The sequence below is a fragment of the Mustela nivalis genome (assembly GCF_964662115.1).
Source record: "Mustela nivalis genome assembly, chromosome: 11".
Taxonomy (NCBI): Eukaryota; Metazoa; Chordata; class Mammalia; order Carnivora; family Mustelidae; genus Mustela; species Mustela nivalis.
In genome coordinates, this window is record NC_139030.1 from 56,301,175 (window position 1) to 56,316,709 (window position 15,535).

At 35.6% G+C, this 15,535-nt stretch overlaps 1 protein-coding gene across 11 annotated transcripts in view; it reads right to left on the reverse strand.

Annotated features, from left to right (window-relative positions):
• Positions 1-15,535, reverse strand: part of SLC4A10 (solute carrier family 4 member 10) — a 307,876-nt gene that overhangs the window by 12,846 nt on the left and 279,495 nt on the right. For 9 of the 11 annotated variants that reach the window (XM_082691268.1, XM_082691263.1, XM_082691261.1 and 6 more), the window contains 4 exons: positions 13,934-14,107; positions 13,045-13,167; positions 3,931-3,998; positions 1,291-1,407 (listed from right to left, as the gene is read on the reverse strand). In XM_082691268.1, coding sequence (XP_082547394.1) covers positions 1,291-1,407; positions 3,931-3,998; positions 13,045-13,167; positions 13,934-14,107 — 482 coding nt within the window. Of the gene's footprint in view, positions 1-431; positions 471-1,290; positions 1,408-3,930; positions 3,999-13,044; positions 13,168-13,933; positions 14,108-15,535 lie in introns of all 11 variants that reach the window. The other 2 variants (XM_082691265.1, XM_082691266.1) reach the window with 2 other exon arrangements.

Here is a 15,535-nt window from a genome sequence, read left to right on the forward strand (position 1 = left end):
TGAGCCCTCATTTCCAAATATTTCTCGTGAAGCCAGATAAAGTTTAAAGGCTTGGAAGCATGGGGTGCAGAGATGGAAGCTCCCAGCTTTGCAATTTCTTAATTCAAAGGATAAATTTTCTTTTTTCCAATATAGAAATTTGATGTCATTACTAATATAGTTCTATGAGATTTGTTGATTTATATAGGATGCATTTGTATAAATCATGTGGGGAAAAAAGTTCACTCAAGTTTCAAACTTTCTTAGAGAGTTGAGTAGTTCTAGGAATACCATAAACACTCAGTCTGATACTAAATCTAAGCCCAAGACTCTCCATGCCTTTTGCCTCCCCAAAACTCACATAGAGAACATAGGCTGACCAGGTTTCTAGGAGACACCATTTAACATAAGGAAATACAACCAAGGAATAGGTATGAGGGAGAGGGTCTTACCTTTGGGGAATCAGCTTCTAGAGTGATTAGGAAGGGGAGCTTATGACAAAAATGTAATATAAAAATTAAGTAGAAAAAGTTAATTTAAGGTCATGAAAATAAAGGAAGTTAATAGTTAAACACTGTCCCAAATCCCTCAATCACTCTTATGCTATTAACATAACACAGAGATTTTTCTTCAGATCAGCAACTAAGAAGCCTGGGTGGTTTGAACCCTTATTTACTAATTCTGGAAAATTCCATGGAAATCATGTGATGACTCTTGATATTTAAGGACACACTCCTCCCCCAGCATGCATTTAAAACTTAGCATCTACAACTATGGGAGTTGCTTGTATACAGAGAAATAAGAATCCATAGAACTTTCTGGAGCTGAAAGTTTCAGAATAAGAAATTTAGGCAAGATTTTCAGGGGGTTGGAATAGGGGCCTGGAAATATACTAAATAAGAAATAACCATTCACATGCACATAGGGTTTCAGAAAGGACAAGGGGGAGTGCAAAATGAGGTCAGACATCTAAGAGGGTCCTGGAAGGTGGGTGATGAAGGAATGTAATGGAATCTTACTGCAAAAGAGTAGACCAACTGAATGTCCAAAAATGCCATGCATTGGGAGTCATTTATAACATTGTTTTCCCCACTGTCATAGTTTTGGAGTGAGCTTTTAGTTTGAAAGGGAGATGTTGAAAAACAAACTCACAAATGTACCTATTATAATTTTTGCCTACTTTTAAAAAAGAACTTCCTGAAATATATTAGACCTAAATTCAATGGAAACAATTACTATTCTTTTGCTAATGGATTCATGTCATAAAAGGGTTGGGATCAATACAAATTCACATCACTTTGGAATCCAAACCTTTTAGAAGGAAAGCTTGACTCCTTATCTTTTGAGTTATCAGCTGTCATCAGAAGGTTCCTCCACAAGGCAGTCTTTGACATTTCATCAGAAATATTGATCACAGATGGATCATCTCTAGATAGTTTACCCAAAATGAAATTTAAAAAATTAAATAAGTAACTGCAGTTATCTAGAAACAGATACTATATATAGGACAGTCTTGTGCCTTAGTACAGTGTTTTTTGATAGTTAAAAAGATAAGGAATATTCTCATAATTACTTTTTAAAATCTATGAAAAATCAAAATCAAATCAACAGTGCCTCTCACTCACTCAGAAAGAGCCTAGTAGATGGACCATAGGCTCTGACCCCGTCCTCACCGTCCAGCTCCATCTCCTGCCATCACAACCCTGCTCCTTCCTCTCCAGCCACAATGCAAAGGTCTCCTGACTGTTCTGGAATACTACAGGCTAGCTACTGCCTCAGGGCCTTGTACTTGTTCTTCCTTCTACTCATGATGCTCCTTTACATGGTACAACTCTTTCTCTCCTTTGTTTAAATGTCACTTACTCAGAGAGGTCTTTGCTGACGACTCTATTTAAAATTTCTATTTCTATCTCCTCAGAATACACTTACCCTTTTTTGCTTTTTGTTTTCACTGCACTTTTCACCATCTAAAGTACCGTACTCTATTCCTTGTTCATTTGGTCATTTTCTGCCTCCCCTATCTCGATCTATTCCACTTGAACATAAGTCTTATGAGAAAAGGTTTCTTGACCATTCATCTGTGACTGTTTGCCCAAGACTCAAACAGGGCCTGACACTTGGTACCCACTCAACAAGTATTTGTTGAATAAATGAAGGCAGTCTGTGTATTTGGCAGAAGTCTTTCCAAATGACTAGGGGAGCCTACAATATCAGGACATGTACAATGTCGGGCGCTTTTCTTGCATTTTAAAATGACACCAATTATAGGTGACATTCAGAACTCTCTAAAATATTCCCAGGGCTAGAAACACAACCAAATAGCAGCAGAGATAAATCACAGGCCAAGTCGAAGAAAGTTTCTAGTGAGAAAACAGCACTCTTCTTACTACACGTGGAAAAGATAGCCTGCTATGAAGGTGGGGGGGGCATGTTCTAGAGAAATCCTAGGCTGACCTCACATGACCCTCACTGGTAGTTGTTCACAGAGGGAAACAAGTAAGACTTTTAAGAGGGACACCAAAGGTCTGGAGCAAACCCTTGCATCTCACAGGCTCCCTCCCTTTCCAGTCTAGAAATACATTCTTTAGTTCCTCAAATCCAGCAGCCCTTAGTGACTCAAAGCATGAGATCAACCAGTTTCCCAAAAATGTTGTATGAACACATGTTTTTCATGATATTATATGACAATGAGTCTTGTAAGCAAAAGAGTTTAGAAAGTTATAGACTCTGAAAAACAATCTGAGGGTTTTGAAGGGGCAAGGGGTGGGAAGTTGGGTGAGCATGGTGGTGGGTAATATGGAAGGCACGTACTGCATGGAACATTGGGTGTGGTACATAGACAATTCTGGCACATTGAAAAGAAATTTAAAAAAAAATTTTTTTTTAGAAAGAGAGTGCTGGATTAAATAAAATTACATTTTAAAAAAATGCAGCACCCCTTAGATTCTTTAATATGGCAGCATGCAGTGTGAGCTTCCACACTGGAATGCAGGATGGAAATACATCTAACCAAAACATCTTTCCAAGAGTGGTACCACATGAGACTAAGTTTCTACAACATACATGTGGGAATATGTTGATTCGACAAAACAATCAACAGGATTTTAAAACTTGAGTATGGCCTGAAAAAAGATAAAATGACTTTCCATGATTATGTGATAGATGATTATATTTTAAAAACCTAGGGAATGTGGTTTTACAGCACACCCTGAAGATCTAGAAGATTCTAATTTTTTGGTCAATAGTATGGTAAATTTTCTCCTCAGAGAAAAATGTTCTCTCCTTTTTTACTGGCATGGCCTTAAATTATCCTTAAGCACTTTGAGACTGTATATTAGTCTCATATGCATACAGACAACTTTTGGCCAAATACTTTCATAGGTCTTTATCATAATGCATAGGAGTTTGGATTCTTTTGCATGTTGTTGTGTCTAAAGAAGAATAACATATTTTGGAGAGTTACATAAATATTTCCTAAAATGACTGGTAAAACTGAATCTTCTAACTCAAGAAATAGATCATCTCTTTGGCAATGCCATATTTTAGGGGTAACCTTCCAGAGTTCAAACATTTACCTGGGATCAATTTAGTGAATACCTACCTAGCTCATGTATTCTGGCATCAAATCTCAACCCATCTTCAACTGCTACTTTTCAAGGTTAAGAAAGAGAGCAATACAATGTTCTTGTATCCATTATAAAATACAAGAAGAAAAGACTACAAACAAGGTTTCCTGCTGCCCCTCCCCCTTCATTTTAAGCTACTGGGTTATACTCACACAGTTATTAGGGTCAGAACTTAGTACTAGGACAGGGTAATCTAACTCCTAGTTTCAGTTCTTTCTACTCTAACACAGCTTCGACAAATCTTTGCAGGAATCCACACAGTAGGAAATTCTTAAGCATATAAGAACACATTCCATGACTTAAAGCTTTTATGTGTATATCTTACCTATAGTGCCCTTCCAACGGGAGCTGCACCGTGCCCTCCTCTTCCATAGCTAGCATACTTTGTTCTTCCTGGAAAGACAAATGTAAAATATATAAAGTGAACCTGATGAGTCTCCATTTTACATTAAAGAAGAAACACAGATTAATGTTTCACTATCTCATTAACCTCAGGACCTTCCACTTTGTTTGCATTTATTAATGCTAGCACAGGTCCTTTCAATAAAGCACCAGCTACCAAGAACATAAGTAATTAATGAGAGTCTCATACCACAAAGTAATTTAAATGCTAACAACAATCTCCTTCATGTCACTCAATGTAAAACGTGGTTAATTTCCAAGCACATTTTTTTTAAATAATCCAAATTTTAAAAGGAAAAACATATGGACAGTGTAATTGTTTTCATTGTTATAAGGTTTAAATTACAATCCCAGAATGCTCTGTCAGAAGGGAATGAGAGATATATTTAGCACCGTGGTTCTCAAGCTTTATTTTACATCAGAATCACCTAGAGAGCTTTGAAAAAAATACAGATTGTGAGGCCCCACCTCCAGAATCTCTGATTCAGTAGGTCTGGAGTAGGGCCCAAGAATTTATGTTTCTAGTAAGTTTCCAGGTGATGCTGATTATGCTGGTCCAAAGATTACACTTTGAGAACAACTGCTCTAGAGATTTTTTCTGAGATGTCACCTTTCTGTATGGACAAAAACACAGGTGTGCTTTCCACCAGACACATTTTGGGCTTTTGTTTTATGCCTCAGATTTCTTCTTACAACCACAATATCCTACCCATCCCCAAAAGGTAGAAATACTTCATATATTCATTTCTTCATATAGAACACTTTAAAGCCATATCTTTAAGATACAGATAATCTTTTCCTACCATATTGAAATGTCCTGGTTTAGTTTTCAATAATGTTATCAACTTTTTTCCATGCACCAAAAAATTTTAGTTATCTATAGATTATAGCTCTTATATAAAGCATTTATTTTCAAATGGGTCAATTAGCAACACTCAAGTTCAGAGAATGATTTGTGGCCATTTAAAAATGTTAGAATCATTAGTTCTATCTCCAGAAATGGACTTTTATTTATTTAATGTATTCTTTTAGTGTAACTGACACACAAGGTGTACACATAGTGATTCAACATCTCTATACGCTTTGCTCTGCCCACAAGTGTAGCTACCCCCTGTCACCATACAACACTATGACAATCCCATTGACTATGTTCCCTCTGTGGTGGCTTTTATTCTGTGACTTATTCATTCCATAACCAAGAGCCTGTATCTTCCACTCCCTGTCTTAGATTTTGCCCATCCCCCAACACCACTTCCCTCTGGCAACCATTAGTTTGTTCTCTGTATTTATAGTTCTGATTCTGCTTTTTGTTTGTTTATTCATTTGTCTTGCTTTTTAGATTCCATGTATGAGTAAAATCATCAGAATCAATCAGAATTTATGGCATCTGTCTTAGTCTGACGTTTCACTTAGCATACTACCCTCTAGGTGCATCTGTATTGTCACTGATGGCAAGATCCTATTCCTTGTGTAATATCAAAAATAGAACCTGAAGTTAGAGATGAAGAGCTAGAGAAAATAGGATGACCCTGGAGGCTCATTTGTCTTTTAGGAGCTTAACCATAGCTTGACTGATTTAAATCAGCTTCCGGAAAGACATAACCTTTGGCTGATGTCATTTCTGACAGGAAAGGCCATTCTTACCACCATCCAGGCATTGGCCTTAACTTGCATGCCGCCTCTGAAGAGTCCTTGCTGTATTTCTTGTTACTTAGAGAAACAGTATTTTCTAGAGCCTGTTGGCTAACCTATGAATATAAAATGTAATGTGGGGGCAGGTCTCATTTTCACTCTTGGAGTGCTCTCTGTCCACATCCAACCTACTGATCAAAGCAGGCTTCCCTCTGCCGGGACTTTAACCATGCTGCCTACAGTTATCTATGGCCAGACTGTGCTGTGTAATAATGGAAAGTTCAGGGAACTGCATGACTCTGCTGCTCTTCTCTTGTAAGTTCCTGCCCTGGTCAAACACAAACACTTTGTTACATTTATATGCTGTGGTAAGAATGGCACCTGTTAGTTAGCACTTTATATTATAGGAACTAATTCTATTCTTTTTCTCTGTTGTCCTTCAAGAATATTTTTCCTTTTATAAAATAAAATAAAATAAAAGTGTCAAAAAACATACATGTAATTATAGATATCAGATGATATACTTTATTATCATGTATTTCATGTATATTAAGACTATTTCTCGTATCATTGGCAGTACTATTAAAACTAATTCAAAATGAGTAGACAGTATCATTGGTTTGAAATTACACATTTTAGCATTTGAGCAGAGCTCATCTGCAGCCTGGAATAAGGCATGCCTTGCAAATGGGTTAGTCACTATATATGGAACATAATACATATGTCATATTGACTTATAAGCACAACATTGAGGCCATGGACTGAGCATATGTATTCTTTCAGGTAAAAAAGTTTACTTTTTCTACTGAAAACATTACCTTAATACACATGGAGGGACATAAAGAGAAAACATTCAGTGATCCCAAATGCTATTTAGGTAAAACCAAGATACAAGCAAAAGGCAATGCTTTTCTTGGTAGTCCACTGGAAAGTAAGATTGGTATATAGTATATTTCTGACCAACTTGGAATAAAATGTCAAGAAGACACGTCAAAAGGTTCAATAAAGAGTAAAATTTAAAAAATAAATAAAAAAGAGTGAGTGAGAGAGAGAGAAGAACACTGCCATCAGTGCTGAGGTGACCCGGCAGCGGAAAATGAAGGCTCAAGATTCAACGTAACAGCAAAAAATTGGACCAAAGCTTTGGGAACAATTTTGTTTTTTCCTCAGATGATTTTCCACTTTTCTCTCAAATTGCTTTCAATAATTATTTTGCACTCTGTGGCTTGTTAGCATGTGTGGGCTTTATACTAGTCATAATTCTATCCAAACAAAAACTCATCACCTCTAAAGATAGCATTTCCAAGCCATGCTTATCTGAAGAGAAGGGTGGCGGAGCAGCCGCTGCCTTCAGTGCCAGAAGGAAGCTGGGTGGGCCCCAGAGCTCAGGGATGGAGGGCCGGCTGCATCCCAGGCAGCACTGTGAGGAAGCCAAAAATCTGAGACTTTCTGGGGAGGAACAGTCAAATCAGGCATTGGCCGTCACGACAATGACAACCTAGTTTATCTCAATCATACAGGAAAAAGAGTGAGAGCACAAAGCTAACTGGGTATCCATCAGTTTATAAGTCAGAAGGACCTGAAAATGAGCTCCATGTAGCACTTCATTTACACGGGGTCCATCGAAAATACACTGAGTTCTACAGTGTGGTGAAGATGTTAAAGAATGATGATCCAAGTTTACCCAAGAACATTTGAAGGATTTCACCAATTTGACTAGAAGACTACTCATGCTGTGATTTGAATGCCATCTTTTAATTAAGACAGCCAAAGCATTTTTCAGATACTACATAAGTGAAGGATAGTTAGTGTTATATCTAGTAAAAGGCAGGAAAACTGAGGCTTAAAAAAAAGAAATCAAATCAATGGCACTCAAAACACTCAGCACACATTATGGGCTAGGCGCACAGTGAATTGTCCAGGAGCCTACTCACGAACCCATTTATCAAATATGTATTGAGCATAATCTACATGATAGTAGTCCACCAGGTACTGATGACATAGCAATGAAAAGACATACACTATTCTCTCAGAGGATAGACAAGAAGGATCACTGCACAAAATACAGGAAGAGAGGAAGTAGTATCTGAGCCAGTCTTATTTGATCAGTTTGGTAGAAGACAGGAAGAAACTCTAGAAACAATGTAGGCTAAGAATAAAAAGTAGAAACAAATAGGACAATAACAACTAGCCCAGCTAGAGACAAAGCCCTGTGCTCAGTGAAAAATAAAATTGGAGTTACATTGTGGTGTGTTTTGGGGCGCCTGGTTAGCTCAACCAGCTAAGTGTCTGTCTTCCAGCTCAGGTCATGATCCCAGGGTCCTAGGATGAGCCTTGTGTCCTTACATTGTGTTGGGCTCTCTGCTCAGGGGGGAGTCTGCTTCTCCCTCTCCTGCTGCCCCTCCCCCCACTGCTCTCTCTTACACACATGTTCACGCTCTCAAGTAAATAAACGTGGTCTTTAAAAAAAAAAATTGTGGTGTGTTTTGATTAGTAGGAAGTATGGATCTGAATTATAATTTGTGATAGCATAAAAGATCATTCATCTATCATGACAAATGCTCTACCTTTAGTGAAATAGGTAGCGTCTGTTACTATACCCACTTCTCAGGTAAAATCTGTATCTATGTAGGAACTCTCAAATAGCTCAAGGTCTGAACAACAGCAGAAAGCCAATGTTCACAAAGACGGTTAGAGTATTACAGAAAATATTCAGGAATTTTAGAATTCATGAATCTTAAAAAAATGAAAGGGACTTCAGCAATCAAGTTTGACCCATTTATTTTATCCAAGAGGAAAACAAAGTCCATAGAACTCAGACCACTTTCTTCTTTGATTATTGGTATAAAGGATAATGCTGCAAACGTTAAACACACCCCACCCCCGCACACACACAGTACTCTGTAAGCCATAAAATGTGATGTGTCTAAGAGGGATGTATTAAAATTTCCAGGAGATAGAAGAACCAGTATGTACAACTAATCACTTTAACAATGAAAGCTAAACAAGGAAAAATGGAGAGAAGGAGGAGTCTACATAGAATTCAAATAAATAACTGGATGTGGCATGTTTTTATGATTCGATATCTCCAAGTGACTTAACAAAATTATTATAAGACACAGAACTTTTGATAGAGTAGCTTGGATTTAGAAGATTATATTCTGGAGATACAGATACTGTGGTTTTAGAAAAGGTCTTATTTCAAATTTTAGCATGTGTCAGAAGGAGTTGGAGGTCTCATTAACACTGATTTCTAGGTCTAGCCACAGAGTTTTGATTCAATAAGTCTGGAATGTGGTATAAGAATTTGCATTTCTAACAAGTTGCCAGGTGTTGACTGATGCAACAAAGGTCCTAGAACTACACTTCGAAAATCACCGCTTGATGAAGATTACGCTCGCCTTACTCTAAGATTCAGTTAGAAATAGCGTTTGCCTCTGTAGTAATTAGACCATGCTTTCCCAATCCATAACTAATTCTCATCTTTCTTAGCAGTAAGACCTCTGTAATTTAATTGCATTAATTGCACTTATTCTTAGTTTACTTTTGCATCTTCTTGCCTTACTCGTGATCCTTCTTCATACAGATTATAAGTCTCTTTTGCTTCTTTTTGTTTTCTCCCATAGCATATATGTTGAAGTGAACCTCCGTAAACCAGAAAGTGTCAATATCATGATCACTGTCCAGAGCTCAGTTTCCAGGATTTATCTAACATTAACTGCCTTCTACCCACACCCACCCAGGAGCAAACATTCTGCTGGGGCTTTCTGCTTTTAACAGCAGCCCTTTTGTCAAATGTGTACAATGTCCTAGAGAATATTTAAGTAGGAAGGAAAGCATGTTGGTACTCTGAGCACATTTGGACATCCAGAATTTGATTCTGCAGTCTTCCCTTTACACAGAGCAATGTGCAAAATGTCAGGGTTCCAATATTCATTTCTATCCTGATTATAATCCTTTCTTTCTAAAAACTGAAGCATATGCATATGCATATGCATGAAGTACATGAAAATTTGGAACAGAAGCTCTGCGACCTTGGACTGGCCTGTGTAGCTATTTATTCTGCTTAACTCATTATTGAATTTTAAGGTCAAACTAATGTTTTCTCAATGCCATAAGACCAGAAGTGGGCTACTGATAAGAAAACCCAGGAGGATAAAGGTACAAGCTTATAACTATCATCGAAAGGACAAGAGGTGAGCCTACTTTAAATTCGAGTCTCAGGGAGCTGAACATTTTCTGCTATTTACCATCTTTCCAGATCACAATCAAAGTTATTCAATTAATCTGAGCAATTGCAGAAATGCAGCATTTCTGGAGAACTTGTCCATTTACCACCTGAATGCACAATTTCATAGAAGACTGGGCCTTCATATAAGACGCTACAGTCACAAGATCACATCCATCACTGGAGTCCAGAGCCTCAAGATAATGAAATACTGAGATCTGGGTGACCAAATAAAAAACCAACAAGGATTTAAGATCTAGTGCAATCTTTCTTAAATCATCCCATTCGCTATACTGATCATGCGCTTTTAGTAACTAATTCCAAGTTAGAAAGTGAACATCTTTAAACTTTTTCTTTCTCCAGTTGTCAGAAGGAGAATTATCTTTCTTTGCACTGGTCAGAACTATATTTAAATGTTCAATAATGAATTGTGTCCACATTTTATTATTGATTCTCTTGTTTCTTTCCACATGCTGGGATTCACACGCAAGCGTCATCACATTAATCTATCACAGATTTTTAAAGCTGCCTGATTGAGGTATTGCAAGGGATTTCCCCCTACTTTTTCTTAGACTCAACTTTGAAGGACACGGTGGTAAATTTGCCTCTATAAATTTTTAATCTATGCTTGTATCCTTTTGGAAAACATGAATTCTAGGAAATTTAGTAGTATTTGATTACTTCTAAAATATATATCTTCATAATCAAAAAACAGTAAACACCCATTGGAGTACAGTGGATCTATGACATAAAAAAGTTAGAAGCTTATTGAATAGGGTCTCTGCCTATCTAAGATTAATAAATTTCAAAATGGAACATCTGGGACACACGCATGTACCATACATACACAACCTCAGAAGTGCTTCTGGGCAATGGAAATGAGAGATGTGAATAAATTTATGATTACTATCAAATTTGTTCTCTCATATTTCATAGACATATAAAGGGAGAATCTAAAATTTTTCTTATAAGGGAAGAATATTAAACATAGTATGTTATATATACACACCATTTTTCATTTTATGAAATTCTGGAAGGGAAAGAGTGTTCCATGGTATGGATATGACCTAAGGAGAATGCTGTGAAAGGGACGATTATACAGCTGGGGCTCTTGCTAACTTATTCTAGGGAAGTAGTAGAGACATTTAAACAGGGAATCAAAGCATGAAAATAAAGCAAGATAACATTTTTAAGTTACTGCCTAGTACACTTAAAGTATTCTCATTATCAGAAAGACTGAAGGGACACGGTCAATGAGTTTTATATTCAACATTGTCTCCCTTGGAATTTCAACTTTCTTGAGTATTTCTTAACCTGCATAATTTTAATTACATCAAACATGGATAACTTAAACCTGCAGAATTTTTATTCCACTGTCCATCTTATTTACATTTAATGTATGCCAAATTCTGTCATATTCTTCTTGAAAGGTATCAGAGGAGGAGATAAAACCTTTACTAAAGCCCTAAAAAGAAATACCCTAGTTAAGATATTTTTTAAAATATTATTTTAAAAATTTTTAAATATTTAAAATATTTTTAATATAAATATTTACATTTATATTAATATAAAATATTTTTTAAAATTATTTTAAAATATTTATTTTTAAAAATATCTCATACTTAAGTATGTCAAACAGAAAAATAAAGAAATAATGATAATTTTATGATATCATATTTTTAATGTAATAATATTACTAAAAATATGTTTCTAAGTATTTCTTCATTATTTTGGAAAATTGAAATAATTATGCAAAATCAAGATACAGCATTATGATCAATATATCATCATGATGTAAACATGTATATATAAAATACACTATCATGATCATCTCTAACGTGGGAATCCTCTGTCAGTGATGGGTCACCACTGAAAAGTAAAAGAATGCCAGCCAGTCACGTATTAGATAGCCATATTTGTAAAAACATCTGAGGAGAAATTTCATTAGACTTTGTGGCCTAACCTGACTTCACCTAATGACTGAGTAAAAGCTAGAACCATTGAAGAGTTTGCAAACGAATTCCCCTAAGGAGAGAGGAATATATCCACAATTTGAGAAACTGTGCTGTAGACAGGAAATAGCATATGTACAGACCACCTTGTAGATGAAGGAAAAGTAGAAAGAATTTTCACCAAATATTTTCTTTCATCTTCATTTCTATTCACATGGAAATGTTGTTCTTATATTCTACAACCTATGGACTCAATTGTTTCAGTAAACAGTATACAGGTCTTTTTTTGTTTTTTTCCAGTTAGACTCTTCATAGTTTTTATAGAAACTTTTAAGCACTTCTTTAAAATATTATGGTTACTAGCCTTCCAAGGAGACCTAGACTTACACACAAACTTTAAATATGCCATAAAAGTTAAAACAAATCATCTTAATGCATAAAACAGAATAGGATAGATCAGGAATTCACGGAAGTAATTAAATCCCCAAATTTTCTCAAACTACATTTACTCAATCTTGAAGCACTTTGAAAGCAGATCAGATCATAACCATTTCCTCTAATTTTATCTTTTTTTTAAAAGATTTTATTCATTTATTTGACACACAGAGAAATCACAAGTAGGCAGAGAGGCAGGCAGAGTGGGGGGGGGAAGCAGGCTCCCTGCTGAGCAGAGAGCCTGATGCAGGACTCAATCCCAGGACTCTGAGATCATGACCTGAGCCGAAGGCAGAGGCTTAACCCACTGAGCCACCCAGGTGCCCTAATTTAATCTTTTGATTAGAATTAGAATCTTGCCATTAAAACTTTGTTCTCTAAAAAATACCAATAAGAATACTGTCTCTTTCCTTCCTTCTCACATATTCAATCAAAAAGCAACCATTGTGGGACCATAACTTGGAAATACGTAAGCATCAATAAGGTTCTGCTATCCACAAGGGAAGGAACAGAAAAGTAAACCTCACAATTTGGATAATGAAGTACAAAGTGTTTGCATACTTCACAAGGGTTTGGTTTTCTCACATAAGACCTGTGTTCTCTCTGTGTTCAAGTTTCAAATTTATGATTTTAAGCATTAATCTTCCAAACATTAATAGTCCACCTGTGGTTTTTAGTAACCATTAACCATCTAAAGATAAACACAACGATTTGGTTTTGCAAGGAGTGGTTACTATGCGAGTGTTCCATTTGCTTCTCTTTGTAAGATACTGATTTTGCTCTGACTTACTTCTTTTTCAGCATCTTCTAGTTTCTTTTTCTTACTCTCAGGCATTAAATCATCCAACCAGCTGAGTTCCCGTTTCGTAAACAAAAAGTCCATCAGTTTTCTTACAAATACCAGAGCTAACACCTAAAGCAAATAATAAAATAATTTATAACAGGGAAAAAATAAAAATGGGAGAGGTGAGAGGTAGCTTTGTTGCTTTTTTTTTTTTTTTTTGTGGAAACAAGTCAATTTCAATTAAGACTGAGATCAAAGTGACACTTGAAGACATGTGTGTATAATAAACATTGTCTTTTTGCATCCTTCATTTCCTTTTCTTACCACATCCCCAGAATAATAGCTCTCATTTTATCCAGTAAAGGAGTCATTTAAAGAAACTGTCTCAGAAAAAAAGAAAAACCTACAAAATATATTGACTGTTTCTTCAATAGATGTAGTTAATAGTTTGCATTATTTTAGATGAACATTAAACTATTCGTAGCTATGCTGATAGTATTTTAATTTATAGTCATTCAAATTTGCTATACTTTTGGAAATATTTGAAATTTATCTGAAATATTTAATAAAATTTAATTTTAGAAAATCCCCCTTGTTTTTCGGATTTGCTAATATATCTTTAATGTTACCTTTTGAAATTTTACATTCTTCTACACAACTTCAGTTAATTCAAACCACTACGAATATTTAGTATGATAGAGACAAAACTAATATACATCCCTGAAATTCATATATAATCTTAAATCCTATCTTAGTCACTAGCTTTAGCAGCTAAAGTTTACATCATGGCTTCCCATAATTGTTCAAAATGACTTGTTCCAATTTCAGTTATATGTGTTTCCAAAGAGAACAGAAAGTCAGGAGAAGAAAAAAAGTTGACTTAGAAGTTTCATACCATCATGGGAAAGACAATAGCGGCTCTTGAAACTTTTATTATCCACAAAAGGCCAAGGCAGCTCATCTGAATCACTGTGAAGAGATGGACTTTTCGAAGTGGTACATGCCTTAGATATATGAAATCTGGCTGGTGTTTTGCAGGCATCCAGAAGAGCTTTATTCTATCAAAGAACTAAAAGATAAACAGACTAAATTGCTTTTTACAGGCAATAAAAGTAAGACAAGTAGATGTTTAATATGGTCCAAAATATCATACATCGAGACCACACTTAAGCTGACATCTGGGCATCAGGACAATAGGATTGTTATGCATATACTCTGAAATGCACAATTTCAGTTTCATAATTTCCCATGTTTATTGCATATGGAGACAGGCTATAACTTAGAAGAGTTTAAAAATATTAAAGCCAGTGCTAAATATTGCTACCTGGGAGAGTGTAACCTTGAAAGACAAAATGTAATCATCATCCTCTTTTTCATTATCACATCCCAAAGCTCTACCTTTTATTTGCCCACTAAGCACTAGGGTCCAATCTCTGTCCTCTTCTTGCCTGAAAGAGCTCATCCACTCCCATGGCTTTAACTTTTACATGCTTGTTAGAGACTCCCAGACTTGGGTCTCTACTTCAGCATGCGCTCGCTCGCTCGCGCTCTCTCTCTCTTGCCAGAGCTCTCCACCCACATCCTGCTGTTAAGTGGGATGTGTTGACTCTGCTGTTTTGGCCTCACCACACTGACCCCCAACGGGGTTTTGAGGCTGTCTCTACAAACAACCTTAGCCACAAAGATTTAACCTAGATGAATTACTGTTAATCAAGTATTTCCCAGAGCAAACTTTGTTAGCTGATTTCTAGTTCAGTTTCTTCTAGTGCACTGTCGAGCCATTTATAATTTTTCAATTGTATTTTATTTAAATTATTTTCATTTGGAACAGTTACTTCTGTTTTAAATTTTACCATGAAGACAGTACAATTATTTTTGGACTATAAAGATATTGTTATACTTTCGATTTTGAGTTTTGTCTACCAAAGCAAATTTTCTCAATTCAAACTTTATAGATTAAATTTTTACAAGAACCTTAAACCTTCAGTCACATTTTACTCACTAACAAATTGTGCTGCTACATGCTAGTTTTATTTTACATGGACCATTTTGTTTAATTTTTCTCAGGCAGATTTTTACAGTTTCCAATGTTTCCAACAAGAAGTGATTATTTATAAATGATGGTTTCAAGCACTGTCAGTTCTAGTTCATGCCATTCCTACAGTAATATCTATTATGCATCTTCAAAAGAATGATATTTGATTTTACTTCTTGTCTAAATTATTTTTAAAAACTGTAAGCAATTCTCATCAAATATTCCAGAATTACTCTAATAAACCAAGGGACAAGTATCCATGGAGTTAAATGTTAGCGTTGAACAACTTTTTTTTTTTTAAAGCAAAACATATATATTTAAATATACATGCAAAAACGGTGTTAATATATAATTAATAATAAAATGAAACAAAAATATAAAATATATACAAATATTTAAAATTTAAGTATTAAAATAAATAACAAAAATGATGTAACATAATATGTAATATATTGGTAATAT